General features: G+C 44.3%; 1 protein-coding gene across 2 annotated transcripts in view; it reads right to left on the bottom strand.

Annotated features, from left to right (window-relative positions):
* LOC129084341 (serine/arginine repetitive matrix protein 1-like) overlaps positions 1-12,712 on the bottom strand; it is a 35,435-nt gene extending 22,723 nt beyond the window's left edge. The window contains exons 1-3 of one of the 2 annotated variants that reach the window (XR_008530586.1): positions 12,327-12,712; positions 10,914-11,012; positions 10,429-10,511 (exon numbers count right to left, since the gene is read on the bottom strand). Coding sequence is in view for 1 of the 2 variants with exons in the window: in XM_054590523.1 (XP_054446498.1) it covers positions 10,502-10,511; positions 10,914-11,012; positions 12,327-12,607 (390 nt within the window). In the remaining variant the exon portion in view is untranslated. Of the gene's footprint in view, positions 1-10,138; positions 10,512-10,913; positions 11,013-12,326 lie in introns of those variants that run through there. The other variant, XM_054590523.1, reaches the window with a different exon arrangement.
* Between the last annotated feature and the right edge of the window lie 14,068 nt (positions 12,713-26,780).

Here is a 26,780-nt window from a genome sequence, read left to right on the forward strand (position 1 = left end):
GAAAATGAGACAAGGCTGACACCCAGGTGGCTTACCACTGGCCCTGGAGTCCCGGAGCCCTGGAGCCTGGAGCAGAGAGCGCTGCCCAGACAGGTTTTACTGGTTAGACAGGGACTGGTTAGAGGCGGCCGACTAACTAGGGACTTCAGATTTGCTCCTGTTTAGCCCACGGCTATAGCCGAGAGGCAAAAAGCCCAGGAAAGGCCGAAGGGCTGAGGCTAGACAATGCAGACTTTGCCGGAATGAGGGGCCAAGCACACCCAGCTCTGTAGGGAAACAGACCCCGCACTTGAGGCCGCCTCCCAGACAGGCCCGTCGTGCACTCCCACAGCCCCTGGTTTGCCTTCGTGGTGGCATTTCACCTGTGTGGCGACTGCTGGTTTACTCGTCTGTTTCCTCACTGAGGGAGGGAGGCAGGATTCATCCCAGGACCCTCAGGTCAGGGATAAGTGTGAAGTACTGTAATATGAATGAGAAACAAAGAAGGCAGCAAATACAAAGCAAACCAATGCCACTGTCTTTTCCCTGGATCCGTATTTTCCCTCAAGAGCCTTTCAGCCTGCAACTGGGAGGATAATAAAAACCAGGCTTATTTTATTTTTTAATGTTTATATAATGTGAGCCATTTAACCTCCTTGGATCTAAGTCAGTTCTTCTACAAAATAAAGAAATTAAGACAATAATTCTGAAAGTCCATTCCGCTCAGTAATTCCATGATTCTGTAACGGCACTGTATTCCAGTAATGCAGACTTGTTAATACTGACCGAATGCTTCTATGTGGTCAACAGTTATGCTCGTATATGAAATCAAAGTTGTGTTCTTTACTGCTCTGCCAGTCAACTGCCACAGAGGGGAAAAATCCACAGAATACTACTTTTGAAAATATATACCAGTTCACAACCATAAATAAGAAAACATTTTAAAAACACACGTAAGTGCCTAACAAGTCTAAGTGAAAAGTAAAAGATATAAACAGTATTTGCTTTCGATAACCCACACTTCTCTGCCACGCTCCACCATTTCCAGGCTTCTCTCTGCCAGGCAACTTGGCACACAGGTCTTCGTCTGCCCGGCCCCTCCAACCCTTCTGGGGTCCACTCACAAGGCAGCTCCTCAGAGGTCTCTCCGCCTGCCCAGGGGCTGGCTCCCAGCCCTCTAACTGGCAATCACGGCCCCCTCCTGGAGGTCCTTCACAGCTCTAGCACGACCCGAAGTCACATGGTTTGCTTATTCCTCTGTTTGCTTACTGTTTGCCTCTCCTGTCACACCTGCCAGGAGAGAAGCTGTAGGAGAGCAGGAACCTTATCTTTCTCACTCAACTTCGTGATGGCTTCATTTTACGCATGGAGAACAGAATGGAGGCTCAAAGAAGTCAGTGACTTGATCAAAGAAAGAGAACGGCATAAAGGTGATGCCTAAAATCAGAACTTGTATCTTTACTCCCCAACTTTGTTTCCTTTTCAGGTATCAGCACATCTACTCCGCTAATTATCTAGGTTCTACTCTCGAAATCTGCCCATGTTTTTAACTTCTAAAATACTTAAGAATTGTTAAAAGCATATGATGGAAAAAAATGACAAAGGTGACTCAAATGAGGTATGACGGGATTCTTAAAACGATACTGCAGCTTCTGTCCGATGGTTCCAAGAACCAAGAGAAGGGGCTGAGGGATGGCGCCTACACTGCAAGCTCCTTGAGGGCAAGCCGCAGTCGCTTCGCAGGCCCGTCGGTGTGGTCGGGCCACCCTGCACGGGCCACATCGTGCATCGGTAAGGGACGGCTCCGGAATCACGGTGCCCACAGCACCGGCACTCATTTCTCATCTGCACGAAGCGTCTGCCGCGGTGGGCGTCAGCTGGGCTCCCTGCCCGGGAGGCAGCCCCGGCCGAACCACGCTGGTTTTATGGGAGAAGCAGTACCGCGAGTTGGAATTTAAAACATCTGCTCAAACGTGGGGCGTGTCACTTCCTCTAACGTTTTTAGCGGTCAAGGATAGCCAAGTGTCCAAACCTGATGTCAAAAGAATGGGAAATATAGTCCCCCTACAGGGAGGAGCTTGGTAGAGAGAGGTAACAAATACTTTGAACAACAATACAATTTACCACAGTGCCTTCCCAGTAGAAAGTGCTCAGTAACTGGAGGTGATTATTCATATGTCAGGCCACGAATACCCAAGGGCGGGGACTGGGATCTGTCTTGCTCGTTGGATGCACCAACCACATGGTGCTGGCCACACAGCAAAGGACAGGCTAAATGCTTATGAACTGAACAGTAATAGGATGAGCATGGGACCTGGAATCAAAAACCTGCAACAAAAGTATTAAGCCTGCCAATTCCTGGCTTAGTGGAAAGTCATTTTTCTCTTCTGACTCTTGGATGGTTGTTGTAAAGATTAAATAAAAATATTTGTGAAAGCTCCATGAAAACTGTACCATATTATGCAAATGTTAGCTCAGATCTCCAGATAGTCCAATGGGATGAAATTTGATAAAGATAAATTCACTTAAACTTTTATAGTAATGCAATACATAATATCCTGCATTTACTTTCAAAGCAACAACTGGCAAGTAAAGAATAACAAAGATTAGACAAAGCAGTTCACATGAAAAAGAGACAAGGTTTTACCATAAGCTCAATATGATCAAAGGGCAATGTGGCTGCCAAAAATGCAATGCAAATTTCAGGCAGCATTAATAAAAGCACAGCACCCAGATAATAGCCGCATTGTATTCAGCCATCAGCTGGCCACATCCGAAGCAGTCAGTTCAGTTCTGGCCACCCTATTTTAAGAGGTATCCCGACAAACAGACTTTGTCACGAGTTTACCGGTGTGGATGGTAAAAGGCCTGTAAACCACGTCATGTGTCTATGGTTTGAGAATTAGGGCTTCTCCTTAGCGTAGCAAAAAGACTTAAGTAGGATTTGATAGTCATTCGCAAATACTTGAAGAGTTACTGTGTGTGAGGGGAGTATGTTTCTCTTACCAGCAAGTGCAAGTTAGGGAAACAGCTAGCTCAAAGAGAAGTTATTTCTGACAACTGGAACTCTTCTAAAACGAGAAGGGCGGACGACAACGTGGTACAGGGCCACGGGGGACGCCGGGCTGGCTGTGGGTGGGACACATCGCACTCCTTCCTCTGCCTAAGCATTTTTGAGGCATCTGAAAATGCTCAAATGGTATTTCTTGTTTCGATTAAATAATATTAATACTAATAACAACAACAAGAAACAAGAACTGAAGTAAGAAGTAAAACAAGAAGCTGCTTGGCCCAACACACACAGAAAGGCATGCTGCTGCAGGGAAATGAAATTCCAAGCTAGATAATGTTAAACAAGGACAGGGACACAGTGTCTTGATTTATACAGAGGAAACAGGCTTAGTCAAAACTGTATTTATTCTAGAAGTTGTTTTTCCTGGTATGACTTAACTCCTATAATTTCCAAGGAGGTGCAAAAAAATCTTTCACGAGTACCTACAATGGCAATCAAGCAGAAATTTGCCAACATTTCTAATTAAACTAATGTCGTAATTACAAGACAATACTAGTGTCCCGATCAACTTGAGTACGTCCTCAGATCCCCCGTGGCGGACTACCGCACACAGGCCGCTGGCACTTAAAAGTGCTTCCTGGCTAACCCTTACCTGGCTTCCCTGCCCTTTGCGAACCCAGCGCTCCTCCCCCGCCCGCAGCTCGCGCCCCGTGCGCACTCCGCACGCTCTGGGCTCGCTCTGGGCTCGCTCTGGGCTCGCTCTGGGCTCCCCGCAGTGTGTGGAGATGAATGCCCAGCCCCTTTAGGCCCGGCCCTCACCCTCAGTCACTCAACCTGCACCGTAAACTCAGCGTTGTGTTTTAAATTCTGTCCTTTAATGGAATATTTTTTAAAGTTACCAACTAACTTCTCACTGTATTTTAATTGCTACACAAGAGAAAGTCAAAGCAGGCTATGAAGACACGCTGGGTATTATGTGTTACTCATTTGTAATTATAACCGGTCCTTGCAAAGTATCTTGGGATACAAATTTCTTTCTCCCTTAAATATTTCTCTGCCTCCTAAATGGGCATATTTAACAGGATTTCATTGTACTGACATAAATTACTAATGCCCTACTTACTGCCCACACTGCAGGTACTTAGCCTGTAAAACATGAGCTTAAAAAACAGGTTCACTGACTTATTGAAGTAAATTTGTATGTACCTTTCTGGAATGAACGTATAGTCAAATTTTTAAAAATCTATTCTTCTAAGCCAAAAAAGTAAAGGAAAATATGAAAAGCAAAAAAGCTGAACACCTCTTCTCCACTAAGGAGCAGGGAAGTTTAGGACTGATTTGGAACAGGTTAAGGCTTGTTTAACTTGTCACTGGATTCCTCTCCCACTCCCCCTTTTCTCTCTCTCGCATCTCCTGTGGGCACTACCAGGAACCGCAAAGGCCGTGGGAACACACTGGTCTGCTGCAGAATCAGGGGAACTAGTTTCAAATCTCCATGTCAATCCCTCTGACAAAAAGTCTACACTCCCATGGGAGGGGGAGAATGAGTCAGGGGAGAAGGAGGTAAGACAGCTGCCAGCTGTAAACTATAGTGACCAAAATGTTTTTTTTTAATTAGACAGTTGTGTATTAAAGCAATTATCTGATGGGAATGATGCACAATACACATTTGTTTAAATAAGAGGCCACTAGAAATTAATTATAGCTAACATGTAATGAGTGTTTTCTGCATGTTGGGCATTTTTAAGTGCCCAACACACATTAACTCATGTACACCCTTCATCACAGCATTTAAGGTGGTACCATCAATATCCTTATTTCACAGACAAGGAGGCGGCGGCACACAGCGAGTGAGTGGCTTGCACAGCATCACCCCGCGGTGGACAGGAGGGGAGAGAGCGTGAGCTCGCGCAGGGCGGCCCCGGGACCCACCCTTCGACCTCTGCGGGCGGGCACCACCACAGTATACACGTTGGTATCTGAAGGTCCTTCTGAGTCTGAGCTTTCATCACATATGAAGAGATTTATTTCATGGGCAGTCAAGGTTGTATAGAATTATTATTAAATGCTTTCCCAACCAACTTTTAAGATCAAATGACTAAATCCAATCTATCACTTCATTTAAACTAATAGCACCTAATCTAATCTAATCTTTCCATGTAATACATAGTTTGGCTTTTTTATACTTCATGATAGGTGTAACTGGGTGCCTTTCATAAACTTAGCATAATGCCTGACACTATGTCACTAAAAACACTTCATGTAGGCTAGATCTGGGGTGTTTTATTCAAAAGGGTGTGCATTAAGGTAATTCTACTACTTCTCAAGTTCTAAATGCAATTATTCAACAGACGTTTGAATACTTAATGAACACCCAGTAGTATGGACACAAAGGTAAGTTAGATTGTCTCTGTTCTCGTGGGAGGCCAGTTACAAAGCAATGAACCAAGTGCTTTCATGGAGCTATGACCAAGGTCCCAAGGGACCAGACTTCCACCTAACACGACATGAATGATGGCAGCTCCATGTACAGAAGCATGGTGATGTGACATTTTCCTCTTAGGGAATATCAAGAGGTTCAAGTAGAACTAGAATGCGAGGGGACCCAGAAAGCAAGCAGAACAGCGACAAGAAAGGAAGAACGAAGCTGGAGCTAGATAAACACATCTTAGAAGTCCTCATAAAAACACCCAACCATTGCAGGATTTAAACAAGACCGTGATGAGATCAAATATGCTAACGATAGTAACTATCGCACTTTTTACTTTCAACAACAAAACCCTGCACTCAAATGAAATCTTATGCAAACTTTCATACTTAAAATTGATCGAAGTAAAACTGCATTGGTTGCAATTGGAACGAACTTATTTGATTTCCTTCAGAGGCCTTTACAAAACAGTTTCAAAACCAATGCTTTAGGCCCTGGCTAGGCAGATCAGTTGTGAAATGCCAAGGTTGAGGGTTCCACCCCTGGTCAGGGCACATAAAAGAAGCCAACCTATGAGTCTGTAAAATAAGTGGAACAACACATTGGTCTCTCCATTTCTCTCTCTCTCTCTCTCTCTCTAATCAATAAAGATTTTTTAAAAATCCACTGCTTTAGAAAGAAAAATTATGTATCTACACAATTACATTCGATACATACTTCCTACCTCTCCTATACTGGGATTCTAACTTCTCAGGTGTAAGGATTCATTCTGGTAGTTTCTCTTCAATTACAAAACTAGGCATATATAGACCTAAGCAGTACTAAGCCTTTAAAATTAATGACAAAAGTTGTAATACAGAAAAAAAGGAAGATAATCAGCTTTTGTACTCTTGAGTTAAACTAAAATTTAAGTGACTACATTTTCTAACCTAAAAGTTAAAATTTATGATTACATACAATGGCCACAGAATATTCAAAACTGGCACAGTTCTGGAAAATATAGATTATGATTGTAACTGGTAGGATGTAATTTTTTCAAGATTGGTGTACCTGAATTTTCTTAACAATGACTTTGCATGTGAAATTCCTTCCCCGTCTATCATTTAAGTACCTGTTCTCCCACCTTATAATACTGGGAGTTCTAAACGTGATCACTGAAAATGATCACCACTGTGAAATTGCTTATTTTTCTCCATCTAATCTGTTCCCAACAATAACATGTAAAACTAATTAGATATGCATTTGCCTTTCCTGACAATTTACTACTCTTGACTCTTCATGGTGAGAAGTGCTAATGAAACAGCAAGGTTACAATCCTACAGAAAAGCTATTTAGTAATTTCATGTTTGATAGCAAACAATTATGTTTACTTTATATGATTCAATCAAATCCCTACAATCCTCTCTACCTTTACCCTTCCCTGTTCCTCACTAATAGTTAGGAAACTAACCATTTAAGTAGTCTCAAGAATTTTTAAAGTGTCATCCCCTATATAAATAGTAAATTAATTAAAAACAAAGCCTCAAAACAATGCTAAACACATATTAAGAGTTATAGGACAATCTTACTTTTCTATATCAGATAATACACTTAGGAAAAAAACCCAACCAACAACTACCCTGGGCCACCCTAATGTGCATTAAAAAAAAGTTCTCCCACAGTGTGTAGGTGAAGACCAACTACTGACTGTCAGAGGAGGAGGAGGGGAGAGAAGCAGAGGATATACATTTAATCCTTCGACACATCATTTGAACATTATGTACAGTATATTCACTTACAGGCACGTTCAAGAAATGGTACTTAAATGGAAATAATATAAATGCCATTACAAGGAAAATACTATCCCAAATAATATCATAAACTCTAACGCTTAGCATTCAATGGATCATTTCTGGGCATATTCTACACTCCTAAATTTGCAAAAATAGCCAACTATTCTGCTATAAATTTGGGAGATACAGATAACTGTACATTATAGAAGAATAAAGTATATCACTTGTTCCAACCAAATTAGCGCATTTTGGGGAGGCAGCTTAATGAATTATTCATTTGCACTTATTTCAAATATAAAAGTCTGAGGACTTTCAAATAATCATTAAAAATAAATGATTTTTTGTTAACGGAAAGCTTCTTATTATAAATATATACTTGAAAGTAATCCTATAAAAACATATATCCTCATATGTAAAATACCAATAAAAACGATACCCAGTATCAAACATGTAACTATATTCATTTAACTATATATCCAATTAGAAGGTTTCAGAGTAAAATTTCTATCTCTTGTCCATTTAAGGGCAGGTTTTTTGAAAAATATTCCATACACAAATAGGTATTTTTAAGAGACTATACAATTATTCCTTTACTATTACATCAAATAAAGTTAAATGCTAATAAAAAATTTAAATTATATACTGTTTAATTGTCCACACAGTAATACAAAAATATTCATAAACTATCTCAAGATATATTTATATTTTCTCCTAGTTTGTGAAAATTGCAGTAACTTTTCTATTAGAATAACTTCTGATTAAACCACATTCAATATCTGATATTCAAACAAACTTCCAGATGGAACAGTTGGGGAAAAATACAGAGAACAGTTTCTATAATTCTGAACTTTCTATTGATGCTATAGATAAGATGACCCAACACTAAAAACCAGCATGACTGGAGTATGGAAAATATAAATATGCAACAGAGAAAGAAAGTCCTTTCAGGAGAATGAGCAAAATGCAACTTACAATCATCTGTGACTAGAATTCTGAACTCAGCCTTTCTTATTTTTAAAACTTTTGCTCAAGTTTCTGCACATTACAAGGTCTAAACATTTTTAAATCCCACTTCGTGGACTTACACGTACATATTAGTATTAGGTAATATTTTATGCTTAAAGCCTAGCAAATATTATTTCAAAACCCAATTTATATAAAGTATGTTGCACTACTGATTGCATTTTACAGAAAAGAAAACTGGGAATAGAAAAATTAAGTGACATTTAAACAGAGACACTGGGTTAAATAATGAAATTGAGAACATAAATCAGCCTTAAATTCCAATTAAAATTTCTAATCATTACTTTTTCCCCCAGATCGTGGCAAAAATAATTTTTAAATGTAATCTTTTTTTTTTTGCACGTACTTGAAAATTTTTTAAATTACATACTCTCATTAATGATAAATCTAAGTAATAAACTTATCTAGCTCACCATGCTCTACATTAACTATCCTTTGGGACAGTCCCTTGGGATTAAAAAAAAAAAAAATACTTCCCTTAATATCACATCTTCAATCTTCATTTTTACTTATTTGTTCAATAGAGGAACTAAGAGCCTGTTCCCCCTCCCCCCGCCAAAAAAAGGAAAGAAAAATCAGTGGCATCATTTGGGCCCTTCCTAGCATTTATATAATATTCAGTTCTGCTTGGATCAAATGGTGCCCATTATCCTAAGGTTGGGCTCTCAGCCCACAGTCAGCACGAAGATGAGTTCTTTCTGTCTAATGCATAAAACAAAACAAAAAACGATTCAACTTCTCAAAAGATAGTTGAACACGCGTATACCTGTATGCTTAGCGCTCATCCTTCCGATCCCTCCTTTAAGACTAAGACTTCTCTAAAGTGGGCAGGAGAGGTGTCACTCAAAGGCAGCCAGGCATGAAGAGCACAAAGCAAATCTGATGAATTACCCCCAATAAAGTCTGTGTCCAGTTCCTCCTCCTCTCCCTTATCCCAACAGAGCTGGAGCGAACTCATTAGCAAGTGCTCATGCTAAGTCACACTCAGTGATCTTTTTCACATCATCCAAACAAAATGATTTCAGAATGAAAACTCCCCAAGTATTTCATTTAACATCTCTTATGATTCCAAATAAGCCCAACTGCACTAACGAAAAGAAAAAAGAAATGCTCCCTTGAAGATTTAGAGTATGTAGTTCTTCTTTTATCAAAATAGAATTTTCCACAAGTGACCCAAATAGAACTGCATCTTAGGAAAATCAAGCCTTTAATTCTGGAGAATAATTTGCACCTAGAGAAAAATTCAAGGTAATGGTTTTCACTCTATGTGGACTTCAGACCAAATCTATTTATTTTAAATGTGCTGCAGCCTGGGTCTAACCACTTGTTGGCCTTTGCAGCAGGACCACCATCCTAGCGAGAGTATCTTGTAACAAGGTGCTTTTGATACCTAAGTAACTAAACTACCTTGGATGGGTTTCCAGACAAGCTTGACCATAAAATTCTGGCATTTTAATTATGTTTCAATGTACTCCTTCAATGGTAAAAGCACAAATCAGATGACAATTTCCCCTTTAAGTTAAAACATTAATAAGTAGCACGTAAGTAGCAGAACTTTGCATTTAAGAAGCCCATTAATACTACAATTTTGCCCCCAAACACTTTTGGGAAAGAGCCAATTCAAGGAACACATTGGTAAATCGTACAATATGCCAAAAATATGTTCCTCAATTGCTGTCTGCCAACTGATTTTTTGTTAAGTCACATCACATTTAATAACTATTCTAAAAAAAGCATTAATTATTTGAAGAAACCTTTTGGTGAGCCCTCTTTGTAAAACATGGAATTTTCATATAACATAACTAACCACTATTTAATTTACTGTATAATCTTACACTTGTAACTATCAAGTTTCTTACACTGAGCACAGCTGCTGTCACAGGTCAAACCCACCCCAGCACACTGCCCTTCTCCCTAGTTCCCAAATTCTAAAAATGCCACCCCAAAACCAGCTGTTCATCTGTGGTAGCGTACACAAGCAATACTAGAAAAGCTGAAAAAAGAAATTGAGTGATTATGTTTTTAATGTAAAATAGAAATGTAAAAGTAGTCCCAAAAGGGGTCAATAAATTATTTTTGGTAATACTCAAAATAATGCCCAATAAAAATTATTTTTTAAAAAAAAATCAAAATATGCCTCTCTTAGATCACTTTCCCATGTATGTTTATCACCTGGAAGAAAGCAAAAAATGATGATCTTCATGAACACTGACCTCCACGAGGCCACCAAGGTCAATGAGACCTCCAGGTGGGGGGTACGCTGAGTCAGTGCTGGTTAGGCCAATTCTAGAGTCTCCTTTAAAAAGAGAAGAAAGGGAAAAGGTAAATAAATAAAAATTTATTAACGTATCATAGGAAATCATGTTTTAGGTTGTACCCTTCAAGTACCCCAGGACAGGACTCTAGACATGTGCGAGCAACAGCCAACAGGAACAAGATGTAAAAGGGGCACCAGAACGCAGAACCAGGTAAAAAGTGCCGCACAGAAAGGATTAGCAAGGCCCGAAACTCCATAATCCTCCCTCACATCTTGTACTGAGAGCCTTGGGTATCCTGGCTACGAGCCACAATGACTCAATTTCAAAATGAGGGCTCTCTGTTGACAGAACTTCTTGAAAAAGACAAACCACCAAAGATCCTTCATTGACAGAAGCCCCCACAGGTCAGAAAGGCACAAACTTGCACATGCCGAACCTACCTGTTGACATTAAATTCTCCGGGGAGGGTGTCCTGGCAGTTCTCTGATTGGCCACCAAAGACACCTTCAGACATTTCCTCCGCTGTCACAATCCCGAACCTTTCACAAACCAGACATGTTCTTGAGTGAGATTTAAATTTTAAACACGTGACCCACTTGGTATAATCTGTTTAAGCTAAACTCAAAAAACCTTATCATTTTGAAATTTCCAAGTAACTTTCACTATGAAAAAAACCTGGGAGAGCTAGCACTTGATCATTTAAGAGTGACTCAAAGGAGAGCAGTTTAACTGGATAATTCGTTCCCACGTTTGGTACACAGGTAGCATGCGTTACAACAGTGGAAAATTAAGAGGAAAAACAATCAGCAGAAGCACTGGTTTTTCACAGTCAGCAGGGTGCTGGGCTGGGAGCGGTCTTCCCAGTTACTTCCAGGGAAGCTCCTGATTGGTGGGTGGCGCTGGGTCAATGTGATTACTTAACCCTGGCTGTTAGAGCTCAACTCCGCTTTGATAGGCTCCAAAGCTTATTACAAAAAGGCGACTGCTATAGCATATCAAGTACTTCACTGTCCTCCTATTTTTCTCCCACGGTACACGGAGCCTGACACCTGAAACTCATCAGACAAACATCACCTTGTTTGGAGGCTTTAGAGTTTGTATTTAGTATTTTTAAAGTCCACTGGGCGTAGATTCAGTTGGGGGGTGGGGGCGTGTATGTGAAAGATTAACCCATTTCCTGCATAACCAGAGAAAGACTTCTGACCATTCAAGCAGTTCCCTCTCTCCCAAGTAACTTTTTACCCTTTAGTCCTAAAATAACCACGAGCAGCAGACATCAAGCACTGGCATGGCAACGTCCGCACATCATGCCCTAGTCGGCTTCGTTCCTCTCTGGTTCCCATCCAGATGGGGCTTCCCGGCCCCTCTCGCTTCCATCCTGCCCTGCCTGCTTCCCCCGAGTTTTGCTGAAATCGCCACTTTCGCTGGCCGGGGCAGAAGCAAGGCACCTCGTCCCAAGGGCAGAGTTTCTCTCAACTGCCCAACAAACATTTCCTGAAAGCTTCCTGCGGGCCCCGGCGCGCACCTGGCCCGGCCCCTCGCCCCCCTCCCCGCACTTCACCAAGCCCCAGAGAGGGGCCCACCTGCCTCCTGTCGCCCGTCCCCACGCCCGGGTGGCCCTGCCAACTCCTGGCCAGTGGCTGCACTCCCCCTGTCCCAAACTCCCACCACTCCGGGGCCCGACCCCGAGGGGCAGCGGCGCCAAAAAAGGCCCCGCGACAGGCTGACCCCGCGACGCCCCCCAGAGGCCGGGTCCCGAGCGCCTGTCAGCGCCCCCGGAAGGGGTCGGGCAGGGGGCTGAGCTCGCCGGGCGCCCTGTCCTCTGACATCCTCTCCCCACCAACCGCACTCACCTGGCGGGCTCTCGCCGAGGCGGTCGGGGGTCGCGCGGGGAAGCCGCCCGCCAGTCCGCCGCAGCCCCCACCCTGTGGCGCCCGCGCCCGCTCCCGGCCGGCGCGCGCCCCAGGCCCGACGCGCGCCTGAAGCTCCGGGGGGGAGGGGACGCGGGGACGCGCCAGCGCCGGGGGTAGGGGACAGGGGGAGAACGGACATGGGGGCGGGGGCAGGGGGCGCGACGAGAGCAGCGGCTCGGCGGCGTCGGCGGAGAGAAAGCAGCCTCGGCCGCGTCCGTCATGGCCTGCGGCGGCGGCGGCTCCTCCGGCCTCCCCGCTCGCTCGCCTTTAGTTTGACCTTTCCCTCCAGTGTGTCGGAGGGAGAGCGGCGGTGCGCGCGCGTGTGCCTGTCTGTGTGTGTGCGCGCGCGTGGGGAAGGGGCCGGGTTCGCTCCCCGACGCCTGACGTCACTGTCATGGCAACGGCGGCCCAGCCCCTCGCCTCCCATTTCCTGCCTCCTCCCCCTGTGCACGTTCCGGGGCCTCACGTGCTCAGACGCACGCACGCACGCACGCTCGGGGCGCGTGCGCCCAGAACACTGGGAGGGGCTGGGAGGTGGTAGGTCATCTGGGCCGTCCGGTTGCCTCCCTGAATTCGACCAATCCGGTGAGGAGGAACCGTGGGCGGGACGGGCTCGTCTGGCGGAGCGGCGAGAAAAATTTCCCGAATCTGAGCAAAATCCCTGGCAAAGCACGCTGGGTGGTGAAAGGAGTGCGTTGCCCGGGAGTTTAGGGAGGAGGAGCTGGCGCCGTCGGGTAGTTGAGGAATGGGAACCCGGCGCACCAATTTAGGGGAGGTTAACCCCGATCAAACGGGGACCGCGAGTCAATCTCGATTGCAGTGTGGCCCTGCCACTAAAGCTGGGTGACCTTGGACCTGTTACTTGAACACTGAACCGAATGCCTTGAGACACCATGGCGCTTCTGAGGGTTAACAGAGAAGGTGGGGAACGTCTCACCTGGCACGTGGTAGACCCTCAGTGTGGACCCCACAACCTCCTTATTCTACAAATGGGGACACAGGACGCAGGGAGATTTAAAAGATTAAATGACTCGTTTACCGTCAGGTAGTGGCAGAGACCCAGGCTCCAAGTTCCGTACTCCTTCCCTACCTGGCCTTCCCTCGTGGGGTCCAGGAACAAATTCCAGGAACACCCTAATGAGCTCCCTTTGCTGTCTATGGATCTTTTCTTGGTTCTCCCATTTCCCGTTCCTGCAAAAGTTGGGTTAGAATTAGAACTCGGGGCCTTGAGGCTGCACAGCCCTGGTGCGACTTTTGGAGACAGTTTTCCGGCCTCTTTGTTGGCTTCTGATCCAGGGACAGGATGCAAACTTAGGGGGCGCCTGAATTTCCTCTAAAGTTTATTGGTTCAATTTTAAACACGGGAACGAGGAGCTCCAGGTCCTCTACGGTTTCTTGCTAGCTGGGGAAAGATGAACTCAGTGAGCCAACATTTATCCAGCGTCCAGGAATGCCTTTCCAGGCCGGAAGGAGCCTGTGACCTCAAGGCTGCAGGCCCCTTAGGATTCAGGCTCACTGGTGACCTCGTCATTCCTCCAACTTGTGCGTTAGAGCTCTTTGCTCTAACTTAACTCTTGATCACTTGCTGCCGCCCGGTATTTCTTGAATGTTGTAGTGCTGTTTAACTAGATTTGCTGTTAACTTTGTAATTTACAGAGTGCTAAGCGTCTGTCTCCCTGTCTTGTACCTCCAAACCTAAAACTGATCTTGGGAAAGCACGTTGCCCAGTTCTTCAAACATGCCCCTGTGTTTCCCACTTTCTTTCTAGGAATTCATTCATTTTACCCTTCCAAGTTCCAGCTAAAATGTAGTCTCTTCCAAAAAGTCTTGCTGGACCTACTCAGCTGGAGTGAAATAGTCGTCCCTTTTCCAAAGGATTTGGTTTGTACCTTGCTTGGGGATACTCTTCCTAGTAGACTTTGTGTTCTGTGATTTATGCACGTCACCTTCGGAAAGCTGCTGTGAACATCCATGGAAAGGTTGCCTGTTCCTTTTCCTTGCTCCCTTTAAGGCTTAATACGGCATTCTTTAAGGCTTAATTTGCCGTCTCCATCAGATTGTAAAACTCTTCAATGGCAGGAGTCATGCTCCACTTGGCATTTCCAGCACCTTTCTCAGTACTGCAACCCTCCCGAAGAGTAGGCTCCCTGCCTATTTCATGCAGTCGTTAGTGACAGACTTTACCTTGTTTATATGGTATTTCTGAACCAAAGATTTTCTGGGAAGTTAGTTCTCCATAAGTCTTGGACTATACTCTAAAACGTACCAGCAACTACACGGTCACACTCCTGCTACAAAAGAAGGCGTTGGCCGAAGCACAAGATACTGAACAGAGCGAGAGTAAGAGGTCCAGGGGAAGAAGAGGCAGGCATTTCTTAACTGCTGTTGGGGACCTAGACTGAGAGATTTTCAGAGGGTAGGGATGAGATAGTAGGCACATTACTCCAAGACATATCAGTGATGCTGCTCCCCCCAAAAGAGGAAAATTATATAAAGAGGAGTCTTGAAAAAGATCAATCAGTGTTGGCTTACTCTGAAGAGATAGCGTTTGTTCCTTTGTTTAATTTGGCACAATAATCCAAAGCCCGGTGGTGTGCTAATGTGTAGTAATTGCTATTTTGGTATGCCAAATAATTCACTGTGCGTGTGTCAGTCCTTCCCAAGCCTAGTCCTCTTATTCCTGATTGTGTTAAGGGCTCCGCCAAGCACCCAGAAGAACGAGTCAATCTCAGTTTATCCCCATCTCCATTCTGTCAGTCTTTGAGTCCCATAAAGTCTTCCTCGTAAATTAGGATGGTAGCCGTTACTGTTTCCCACACCCTCAGGCGCTGCCTTAGTGTGAGCCTTTATTATCTCTCATCTGAACAGAAACCCAACTGGTCTTTTTACCCCTTCGTGGGCCAGTCTAGCCCAACTTCCACTGTACCCCAGACTCGAGAGGGACTTCCTGAAAGGCAGAAAATTGAGCCCAACCCTAAACAGCTTAAAAGTCTTCATGGCCCCTTGGCTTTTCAGGGAAGAGACCAAACCTCTTCAATGTCTTCTCAAGTAACTTCTTCAGCTGTGTCTTCCATGGCTTTTAAAAGAACTCTTGCTCCACAGATGTTCAAAACTTGCAGAAGCCTCACGTGTGTCATGTTTTCTCTGCTCATCCACCTAGAATTCTCTGCTCAGGGTCTCTCTCCCAGGTTAATCCGATGATGCTTTTTAGGTCTGAGAGAACAGCCATGCCACATTCCTCTGGTATAGCTCTTCTTACTGTGTTGTAAATATGCTGTTTGTGATTACATGTCTTATCTTCCCCACCGGAATATGAGCTACTTGAAGTCTGGGGCCTTGGCTTATTTTATTCATGTTTGTAACTCTAACACCTACCAGAGTGTCTGGCACAATGTGGACACTCAATAATTATTGAATGAATGGACGTATTAGAAGATTCATGAAGGAAAACAGCTATTACATTTCTTTGATTCGCACAAGGCCATGTCCAGTACTCTGCCAATAATAAGTAAGTAGGTACTTGAAATAACAGCAAATCAATGAAAGGGTAGTAATGAGGTATGAAAAACCTACCACATATCAGAAACTTAATACTTTCCATTCATTAGCTGAGTTAATCAATCCCCTGTCAACCCTATACTGTTGGCATTGGTGCAGATAAGGAAACAGAAGCTTAAGAAGGGAACTCGACTGGGCCAAGGTCACACTTTTAGTTGCTGGCCAAGTCCAGTTTGATTACGACTTCACCTAATTTGGAAATGGGCTATTAGGGAAAACATCCTGCTGCTGCTCATGACTCGCACATTTTCTTGTGTCCTCCCTCATGTTGTCACGACCATAGGCTTCTCCTTGGTATCAGAGAAATACCAGGGCTCTCTTTGCTTCAACAGGGAGAAGTGTAGTGCACATTCACAACATGTGACATATGCCAGGCCACCTGGGGTGACTCTTGGCCTTTAAAAGGCAGATCTTAAGAAGTGGGGCTAAAAAAGAGCCATGTGCGAGTGTTTGCATAAGTGCCTCATTAGGAAAAGGGGAAGAACATTCAGCTGTGTGTTGAGGGACTTTTTGGCTCCAGAATTACCGAGAGGCCCCTGGAGTGTGAGCGGGGCCTCCGGCAGGGTTCCAGGCATGCCCTGGAGTGGCGCGCACTCGCCTCCATCTGGGAGGGTCATTGTCTTGGACCAGAACATAAACTTGCAGGGAGAGGTGGTGAACGAGGAAGAAGTGGGGAAGAGAGAACCCACACCTACCCAGTTAACAGGACCGGCTCAGCCAGTCCTGAGGATGAACAAGGTGAATCCGCTGTTCTACCTTCATAGCCGGTCAAGACTGATGTGTTGAAGTTTGCAAGCTGTGTGCAGGCTGTGCTCACATGGGCGTCTATATGAATGGCATCCTCTGGGGCTGTACAGTGCCCAACCTGCATAAACATGTACCAATACTGAGTGACATGTCCCAGGCACATCTCTGTCTATGGTGGCAGTTTAAATGATCCTGATTATACGTCTGACAATACAAATCAATATACAGAATGCCTACCAGTTACTGTCTAAGAAATCTCATTGAATTTTATTGTACAAAGTTTTATCTAAATATTTGTACATGTTTCAAAGTGCTTAGACTGGTATCACTACCATTCATGTGTTTATTATTCTAATAAACAACAATTGAGCATAAGTTCCATGTATGATTCAATAGGTTGGATGTGACAAATGTATTAAACACTAACTACGAATCTTAGAAAAACTATTAACTGATCTTTTAAACAGTAAAAGTTTATGGTTTTCTTCAGTTTATTTATACCATTTTATGCATGAAACTGTTCTCCAAATCCTCTTTATTTGATCAATGCGTATCCACTAAAATCTGGAGATGACAATGGTTCATCCATTTCAAACAATCCAATACACCAGAGTGCCCCTGAATATAATGAAGCTTTTTATATACTTATTTTCTGTGTTATTTTTCCTTCTTGGCCCTGCCAGAAGAGGTGCCAGAAAGTTCAGTGGGCTGCTTTAAGGGTCTCCTGGGGGGGCCGGGGAGACCCTCTTTAGCAGAGTGAGCCCATGGCTCCATTGTCCAGGAAAGAGTGTGAGCAGGCTTGGTGGGTCACTCTGTGGAAGAAAGCTGACCTCCATGTGCAAGCATTTGATTTGGACTGTTAGCAAGGAAGAAATGAAAATTTGGGAGGTGGTTTGTTCTAGAAGTAAGCTTTCCTCAGTGGATTAAGTAGAAAAGTAACTAGTATGACCATATTTATACCCCCAAATTTGGGGAGCTGCTCCTACAAGTGGGGTTAAAGTCTCAATTTTGGAACATCCCCCCAAAATAGTTTTATTCCAAGTGTTTGATGGTCTTACTATGTACATAGTAAGTCACTGTCACTGCTGGAAAATTATGTGCAGTTCCAAAAGTAGATAATTAGGGTTTGTTTGTTTTTTTTTAAAGCCACTAGGAGGAACCAATATACACATACTACATAGAGTCACACACACATAAAAACATACATACCTGGTACAGAACAGTAGGATACAGAGTCTCAAGCAGCTTTCGCCGTTTTTGCTATCATCATGATCAACATCAGGATCTTCCTCACCATCGCGTTTTAAGTGAAAAAGCTTAAGGAGTCTGAAATAATAATCTTGACTATTTTAGGACCTCAGGAAGAAGAAATGAGTGTTCCCCAGGAAGGGGGTGGGCTGTTTCTTTTGTGAATCATCAGTATCGCTCTGTGAGTTTTGTCCTATGACCTTATGTGGCACGCAACGTCAGGCCAGGCCTCTGTGTTTGAATGGCCCTCCAGTTCCTCCAGAATTGCTGTAGAGATGGAATTTCCTGTTGATATTTTAAGAGAGAATCAGGATGAAGAACTGCAGCATGGTCAAGGGAGCTTTCCAGTCTCCCCGAGGATGAGGTTCAGGGCCTCCCCCAGCCCCCCTGCCCCTCAAGCCAAGGTTTTGCCCTGGGCAAACCCTCCAGTCTTTTCTGTTGGACTGACGATTTGAACCAAGCTAGAGGCCAAGAGACATAATGTGCTAACAACGAGAGGTCAGATTTGTTAAATTATGATAAACAATCCATGCTTCTAGGGGAGCTGCAAAAGTCATTCTTGTCAGATGTACTTAAAATCAACAGCCATATTGCTCCCGCTAAATGCCCTGGGACTACCAAATAAAGCCTTACGCTATTTTTTTTTTTTTTTAACTGACGATTTCAGAGAGGGGAGTGTGGGGAGAGGCAAACATTAATTTGCTGTTCCACATATTTATTAATTCATTGGTTGCTTCTTCTATGTACGTGCCCTGACCTGGGATCGATCTGCAACCTTGGCGTATTGGGACCATGCTCTAACCAACTGAGCTACCTGGCTAGGGTTGCCCTGTACTGTTTTAGATAGTAACAAACCCTCCAGCTCCATGCCTCAATAATAATCACAAAGGTTCTTTATCAGTTTTCTCAGTAATGTGTGGTAATGATTAGTGATTGAGTAAGCACCATGTGCAAGGTGCTTCTATATGCTTGCTATTTAAGCCATCTAACAGCCTTGGGGCTTTCTGTATACCAGATGTTTAAGCCTCATAACAACCTTACACGGTTATAAGGAGTACCAAGGAATAAGGAGTTATCTTAAAGATGAGGAAGCAAATTCAGGGCCTGCAAGCGTCTTACTCCATGTCACCACAGCGGTGATGTCAATGTGCTTAGAGAGTACTCTGAAAAAACCAGACGTGTGTAAGGGCTAATTTCAAGATCATGGCTATTTTAAGCAAATTTTTACTGAAAAAGGTAATGCGTAATAGGCACACTCACCAATAACTCCCATCATGAATAGTTTGGAATTAAAGGGTTTTGAATGATCCCTACTTTATTTTTCTTGGAGGAGAGCCAAGTTCTTAATAAGAATTTCTGCAAAGGAGGAACCTGGGGCTGAATTTTATTTATAGAGACAAAAATGATTTTTATTTCAATCTCACATTCTTCCTCTCCACTTGGATTTGCCAGTTAATACAGGAATAGCAAATAATGTGAAGACTTAATTTTGGGGTGTCTGAGCCTGCCTCATCCCTACTGCAAATCCTAGTTTAGGCTTAAGGTAGGTCGATGCTGAGTCAAACCTAATAGTATTTTCCTCCCTTGCCTCTACTGCTCTAATCCACAGCAAGATTTCATACACCTACTGTGGAACAGCTGTTGCTCAATTTATGCTCGGTAATTGGTTGAGGTGAAATGGGACGGGGCCAGTGCTGTGCTGTCGCCTGCCCACGCCGGCTCACAAGAGCTGACTATACCCTCTCCGAATTCTGCATTCTATGACATCTCACTGGTAGCTTGAAATGGGCCGTTGTGGGAGTGTTTACACCACGGAAATGGACAAATGCTACAGATCAGGGCTTTTATTCCCCAAGAGGCAGTTGTTAAACATTTGCCAGCATACTGCTGCCTAGGTTGTATTATTTGCTTAAAAATACCTGCTGTCTTCCCCGTGTGCCTCTGTGCTGCTCTTCCCTGTGAGAGGAAGATATAGAAGTTGGGCTTGACCCTATGACTTGCTTGGTCAGTGGAATGTGACCAGGAGTATATGTGCCATTTCTAAGCAGGGACACATGTGCCCGGTTTTTCTGTGTCTCAGAGAGGGGCTGCGTCTTCAGTCGGAGCCTTTGAACAAAGAGGACAGGAAGCAAAACCTTAGCCGACCTGCAAAGGCCATGGGCGTAAACAAGGAATAAATCTTTCCTTTTGTAAAGCTGTGGGGTTTGTTTGTTGTCACTCCAGCATTAATTAGGTTGGGCTGATGCTGCAATAATTGGCACCTAGGATTGAAGTGCTGCCATAACAGAAAACCTAAATTATGGGGCAGGAAGCAAAGAAATATGTCATCGAAGGATATAGAAATGGCAACCATGTTATCTAGTGGTGATGCATTTGGTAAAACTGTCACATATGATCATGGGGAAGGTAGATGTGCAGTGAATGAGCTTGTGGCTTCAGGCAAAGAGGTCATGAACAAGATGTTACTCACACGCCCGAGGTGCTAAGGTCTGTGCATAATGAAGGACTTACCTTCATTATGTGAGAGAAAGCTGAGTTTAGCAAGGAACTGTCCATTTTGGAGAAATGATAGAGAGTAGAAACATCCAGAAAATTGAGGACTGAAAGGGCTAGAGGATGTAATTGATTCTGATTCCCAAACAATAAAAGATAAAACAGATCTTCCAGGGACAAAGTCTGGTTAAAATTCAACCTTGTGGTGAGGACCAATAGGAGGTAAGATTGTTCTTTTAAAACCTCTGAATCGATTAAGTGGCATCGATATAGTTATGTCTTTTAAATTGGACAAAATGGCTCCAGGAAAAGAGATTCTAAGTGTGGTTTTCCCATTGTAGCCAGATAAATTCAAGATACCTGAAATTAAGTCTAGACAGGGTCATAATTAGAAAGCAATCATGGATGTGGCCATGGGCATGTAGCTGATTTGGGATTCGGTCACTAGCAGCTAAAACATTCAGCATAATAAACTGTATCACGGGGTTATCATCAGGATAAACTGCGATTGTGCACATGGAGTTCTTGGCACAAAGCGAGTGTTTAAAAAATAGAAATTTTTGTAAAGTCTCTTATAAGCTGAGAGTAGTTCTCTCCACCAACATGGGCCAAAGCAGATAAGAAGTAGCCAGGAAATCTCAGTTGAAAGGTTCAGCGATAATAATTTCAGCAAGTGGGAAATGATCCTGGCTGGGTCAGTGTGGTGGGCTGGAACGGACTTGGGTAGAACGAGATAGACTTGAGTCTGAAATCCGCCTTGCCCCCTGACAAGCTGAATGCTGCTGAGCAAATTGCACGACAGTGCTGGACTTGGCTCTCTCATCTATACAAGGAGGACTGTCTTATCTCCTTGTAATGATTAAAATAAATAAATAATAAGGTATGACACATCACTCTGGGTGCCTAGACACCCAGGGTAGGGATCAGTAAACGCAGGATCCCTACCTCCCCCTAAAGCAGCTGCTCTCCCCAGCACACGCTGGCTGCCCCTCACAGAATGTAGTTTGCCCTGTCAAAGGGGAGTGTGAAGGTCACTGCTCGAAAGAACCCTCCCCTGATGCCTCTGAAGGTCAGGAAGGCCGTTGAAGGGTTGAGGAGAGGGGCTTGTTGTTTTATACCCAAGGCACTTCTAACAAATACTTTATGATTTTCTCAGTATTTATTATTTTGCTAGGATTCAAACAAGTGAGGAAACTTGATTTGCTTTAAAGGAAAAGAGAGAATCACAGCAACTAATAGTGGAGCTTATTTGCCCTGGGTTCCGCAAAACCCTGATTTAGCGACCCCATCCCTGGCTTCAGGGTCCCGAGTGCTCTTTCACAGTTAACTCACAGCATTCCCACTGATGGCCCCTATGGTCTAAGAGCTGTCATTTGCATAAATTGGTACAATGAAACTGAGTTCAAGAATATGTATTCCAGTATATCCCGTGTTTGGGGTGAAGACTTGTCTCCCTTGCTGGCCAGGAGAAGGAAAGCCCAAAGCATCAGGCCTGCTGGCTGCCACCTCGGAACTATGAATGCAGTCAGCCTTAGGATGTAGCCAGATGCTGAGGATAGTAGCACCCAGGAATGGAAAGAACTTGTATCTCTGATGACGTCTTTGAGCTGATAATCCCGCTGCACCTGGAACCCACCCTATCTCTGGACTTAACAGTGATATGAAGTAACGGATTTCCCTATTTTTATGCCAGGCTTCCAATCAGTAGAAACTGATCAGCCACAAGAGTGGGGCAGCACCACAGGGTGGAGCAGACTGGGGTGACCAAAGGTCGCAACCCTGACCTCTAGCCACCCAGGTTCACAGCCTGCTTCCAGCTGCGCTGGCCGTGTGGCCTTGGGAAACTGAGCCTCTCTGTGCCTCAGCTTTTGCATCTGAGAAACAATGATCATAGTAGATCTTACCCCAAAATGCTCCTGATAGGATACATTTGCATAATGCTTACAACCCAGTGCCTGGCTCCTGGGAGGTTTCAGTACAACCTGACTCGTCTTGACACTTACCTCCCGTCGCAGAGGTCATCTTAGCAGCCACTGATGGGTCCTGCGCCAGGCCTCGCTTCTCCTTTTCCATCCTTGACCCTCTATCTCTTTGTTGCCTTGGGTTCTGCTTTTATTCCCTTTCCCGGTCCTCTCTCTTTCCTTTGTTCCTTTCACTAGCCGTAACTGGCATTGATTTATGGCTTTATTTGCTGTATTTTAAAATATGTAATTTTATATTTCTTTTTAATTTAAGAACATTTTAAAAAAGGACATTTTGATTTGCTTTTTCTACATCCCCATGACATTCATCTGCTTGGCTTTGGTCCAGTGTTCCACTCTGTCGAAACCAGGTTAGATCTTGACGCTGTCAGTTATTGGCTTTTCTGCCCTTCCAGGCTTATATCATCTGCCAAGTCCTGGACAAAACCTGCAGATTTGGACCGCTTCCTCAGTTGTCATATTGGACAGAGATAGTGGAAATCTCTAAATCAATGCCTCTCAAGCTTTACTGAGCTAAGAATTACCTGGAGAGCTTGTAGGAACCAGAGATTCTAGTTTAGGAGATCTGTAGTGGGGACTGAGAATTTGCATTTCTTACAAGCTCCCGAGTGGTTCTAAATAGGGCTGCAATGAACCTAGGCTCATGTCTCCTTGCTGCTACATGTGGCATGGAATTTCCTATTCCAAAATGGTTGCTGGAGGTCCAGCCATCACGTCCACATTCAAGCCAATAAGAATGAGAAAGTGGGAGGGGAAGGATGTCCTCTCTCCTTATTTATTTTTATTTTTAGAGAGAGGGGAGGGAAGGGAGAAAGACAGGGAGAGAAACATCCATGTGGGAGAGAAACGTTGGTCGATTGCCTCTCATATGCACCCTGACCAGGGCCTGAACCCACAACCCAGGCATGTGCCCCAACTGGGAATTGAACTGGTGACCTTTTGCCTTGTGGAACAACGCCCAAACCACTGAGCCACACTAGTCAGGACTATGTCCTCCCTCTTTTCAAGGGCATGTCTCAGAAGTTGTATATGGCACTTCCAATTATATCTTCTTGGGCATAACTTTGTCACATAGTCAATTTGAACTAGCTGCAAAGAGATCTAGGAAGTATAGTTTTTACTTTAGGTGTTTTGTGTCTAGCTAAAAATCAGGGTTTTATGACCACATTAGAGAAGAATGCATTTCTAACATTACTGATTTTCAAGTAGTAATGACCTACTTTTCCTCTACTCTGTGGCCAGAGGTTTGCAATCTCAATCCCATTGAGTGCTAGGCAATTAGTATAAAATTCTCAATTTCTCTGTATTAGTCTGTGCAGGCTGCTATAACCAAACTCCACAGACTGGGTGGCTTAAACAATAAAAGGTTATTTCTCACAGTTTTGAAGGCTGTGAAGTCCAAGATCAGCAGTTGTACACAGTTACCTTCTCACTCTGTCCTCAAGGGTGGCTTAGGGGCTGGAGGCGAGAGGGGAGAGACACTTGTGTCTCTTATAAGGACACAAATCCCATCTGATCAGGACTCCACCCTTTTGACCTTATTTAACCTTAACTGCCTCCTCCTTATAGTCTCCATCTCCAAATACAGGCACGCTGAGGGCGGGGTAGGGCTTCAATGTGTGATTTTGCAAGGGTGTCCTAATTAAGTCCATAGTATTCTCCTATAGGTAAGTATTATTTTTATTTCAAGGTTCAGGAAATCATGCGTCAGAGAAAATTAATGATATTCCAGGGGTCCCAAAGTAACTAAATGCTCAAACCAAGATTCAAATGAACTCTGTCAAAGCCCAGGACCCTTCTAGTGCATTGTTCTGCATCACTGGAATTGTGCATTTGTTTGCAGCATGAGCCTTGAACCAGCCAATGGCGATTGCTGAGACAGAGATGGTCGCTATTTCACTCCTGTGTCTCGGCATCAGCCGGGGACCGGCTGACCTAGGCTGAGCTGCTGGCTGGGTCACGGTCTGCTGCACGGGCCTCTCATCTCCCTTGGACCCATGAACGTGTCTGGGTACACCCTTCTTATGCTGAAGGCAGAGCATGCCCAATCGTGCCAGCAATCTCAGCCCCTGCCTGTAGTCGGTCAGCTTTATGCCATGGCCAAGGGAAGTCTCGTGATGAAAACCAGGGAAGACAATAGACTTGTCCCAGGAGGGAGCAAATATTTTTTAATGTATTCTAATCTACTGAAAGCCCTTGGGCAGATGCACTGGAGTGGAAAGAGCACTAGACTGAGAATAAGAGTCCTGAGTTCTGGTCCCAGATCTACTCTTAATGACTGTGTGACCTTGGACTAATCCTTTCTGGATCTCTAAGGCCTAGTCAGGCTTTGACTAAAGAAGTCGTAGCTTGAAAAACAAATCATTGCCTCTCAAACTTCTAATCTCCCCTGAATGTAACTTATTCAGTCTTTACTTATTCTGAGCAAAAGCACACACAGAGCCCCCGAGCCCCTTCGGAACTGCCGGGCTAAGGTTCACGACTTTGTTCATGATCAAATGGGCGCTGAGCACCTGGGCCTGTGGGTCACAGGAAGGCCCAGTGAGCAGTGAAGCCACAGGGAAGCCACGGATGCCCTGACCTTCCACTCCCAGGGCCTAAGCGCAGGCTGGGCCTCTACTCAGACAGACGAACTTCCATTCTGGGGATCTATGACCCTGCCCCTGAGTGCGTGAGTGAACTTGCCATGGTGTGTTATGCAGAATTAATGAAGTTTGATCAATCTCCCAGTCCCCAGCATATTCTGTTCTGAGAAACGGAGCGAGCCCACTGAGCTTTTATATGAATTACACGGGGAGGACTCGTGGCATGGAATCGTCTGGAAGCCTCACAACACGAACTTCCTAATTCCACGGATCTCCAGGAGGATTCTTTGACGTTAGACCAGATGACGAGGGAGAGACTCTTCTAAAAACACAGTGCACAATACAATCCAGCAGCTAGAGTTAGTTGAGCTACTACCATGTGGCAGATGCTTGGCTTGCTCCTTCCCATGTGCCACCCCAGTTGTTAGAAAGAGCACACACCTTTGACTTGGACAAATACAGTTTAAATTCCAGTCTCACAATTTACAAGCTGTGTGACCGTGGACATTGCTGGTTTCCCTCAGCACCCAGTCCACCTCTGACCATCCTTACTGCCCAAGTTCTGCGCCATGGACGGCTCCGACATGCTGACCTCTCACATTTTGGGAGGAGAGAGAAATATGTAGGCAATAACTTATGTTGAAAATAAAACGCATGGTGGCCTTAAACTGCAGACTGAAAAAACTCAGTATATCCATATCACTGGGATTAAAGCCCTCTTAAAAAGTGTTGGGGGTGATAAGGCCCACCTCAGAATGCAGGGTTGCCCTTACTGAAGTACACAGAAGGAGAGGAAGTTACAGTGTGGTGGGCAGGGTATTGTGATAGCAGTCGGGAGACCCAAATTTGAGTCCTGATTCTGGTGACTCCAAATGAGTGATTTTGGGCTAAGTCACTAAACATTGTGAGTCTCTTTCCTCACCTATAAAGTGGGGAAGGATAATGCCTGTCCGGCCTGTTGCACGGACTCCTCGCAGAGATCCTAGGAGGTACGAGCTGTCAATGACTAGTAGCTCCACTTTACCGATGGAGAAACTGAGGGCCCACGTGTAAGAGGAAGGAAAGAAGAAACACGGGTCTCCAGCGTTTCCCCACCCTCAGCTCGTTCCACTGCTTGCATCTCTTGCTCTGCTGCAACCATACCTGCATTCGGTCCTTCGCTTGAATAAGCCAAGCATTTGCCCGCCTCGGGGCCTTTGCCCTTGCTGTTTCCTCTCCCTACCGTGTTCTTGCCCTACATCTTCATGTTCTTCAAGAAGGGGCTGGCTCCTTCTTGTCGATGTGGTCTCAGCTCAAACATTGCTTCTCAGAAAGGACTTCCCTGGACACCCATCAAAGGCAGTCCCTCTCCCAGCTCCCTTTGGCACACAACACTGATCATTTCCTGAGACGATCTTATTGATTGGTAGGCTTTTTAATTGTCTTCCACTGCTTTTCATCCTTGAGAAGAGAGACCCTCCACGTCTCATTTTCTGCCATATCTCCAGTGCCGAGAACAGGATTTGGCACTGGAGACACATGATAAATATGACACACGATAAATGGTCTTTTGTAAATGAGTGAATTAGCATTAATAGATTTAAATTTTTAATTTTAATAGCTTTATAACCTACCACATGGCTGTACCATAATTCACTTAATCAGACCTTTAGAGATGGGTACTCCATTTGTTTTCTCTGTTTCTTCTCTACTTTATTTTTAATTTTTTTTGCAATAACAAACAAATGAGTACAATGTACATGTTTGCTAGATTCTATTCATAGAGCACATCCTTAGCAGTG

The sequence above is a fragment of the Pteronotus mesoamericanus genome, unplaced genomic scaffold, assembly GCF_021234165.1.
Source record: "Pteronotus mesoamericanus isolate MK-2021 breed Mesoamerican mustached bat unplaced genomic scaffold, CSHL_Meso_final scaffold_174, whole genome shotgun sequence".
NCBI lineage: Eukaryota > Metazoa > Chordata > Mammalia > Chiroptera > Mormoopidae > Pteronotus > Pteronotus mesoamericanus.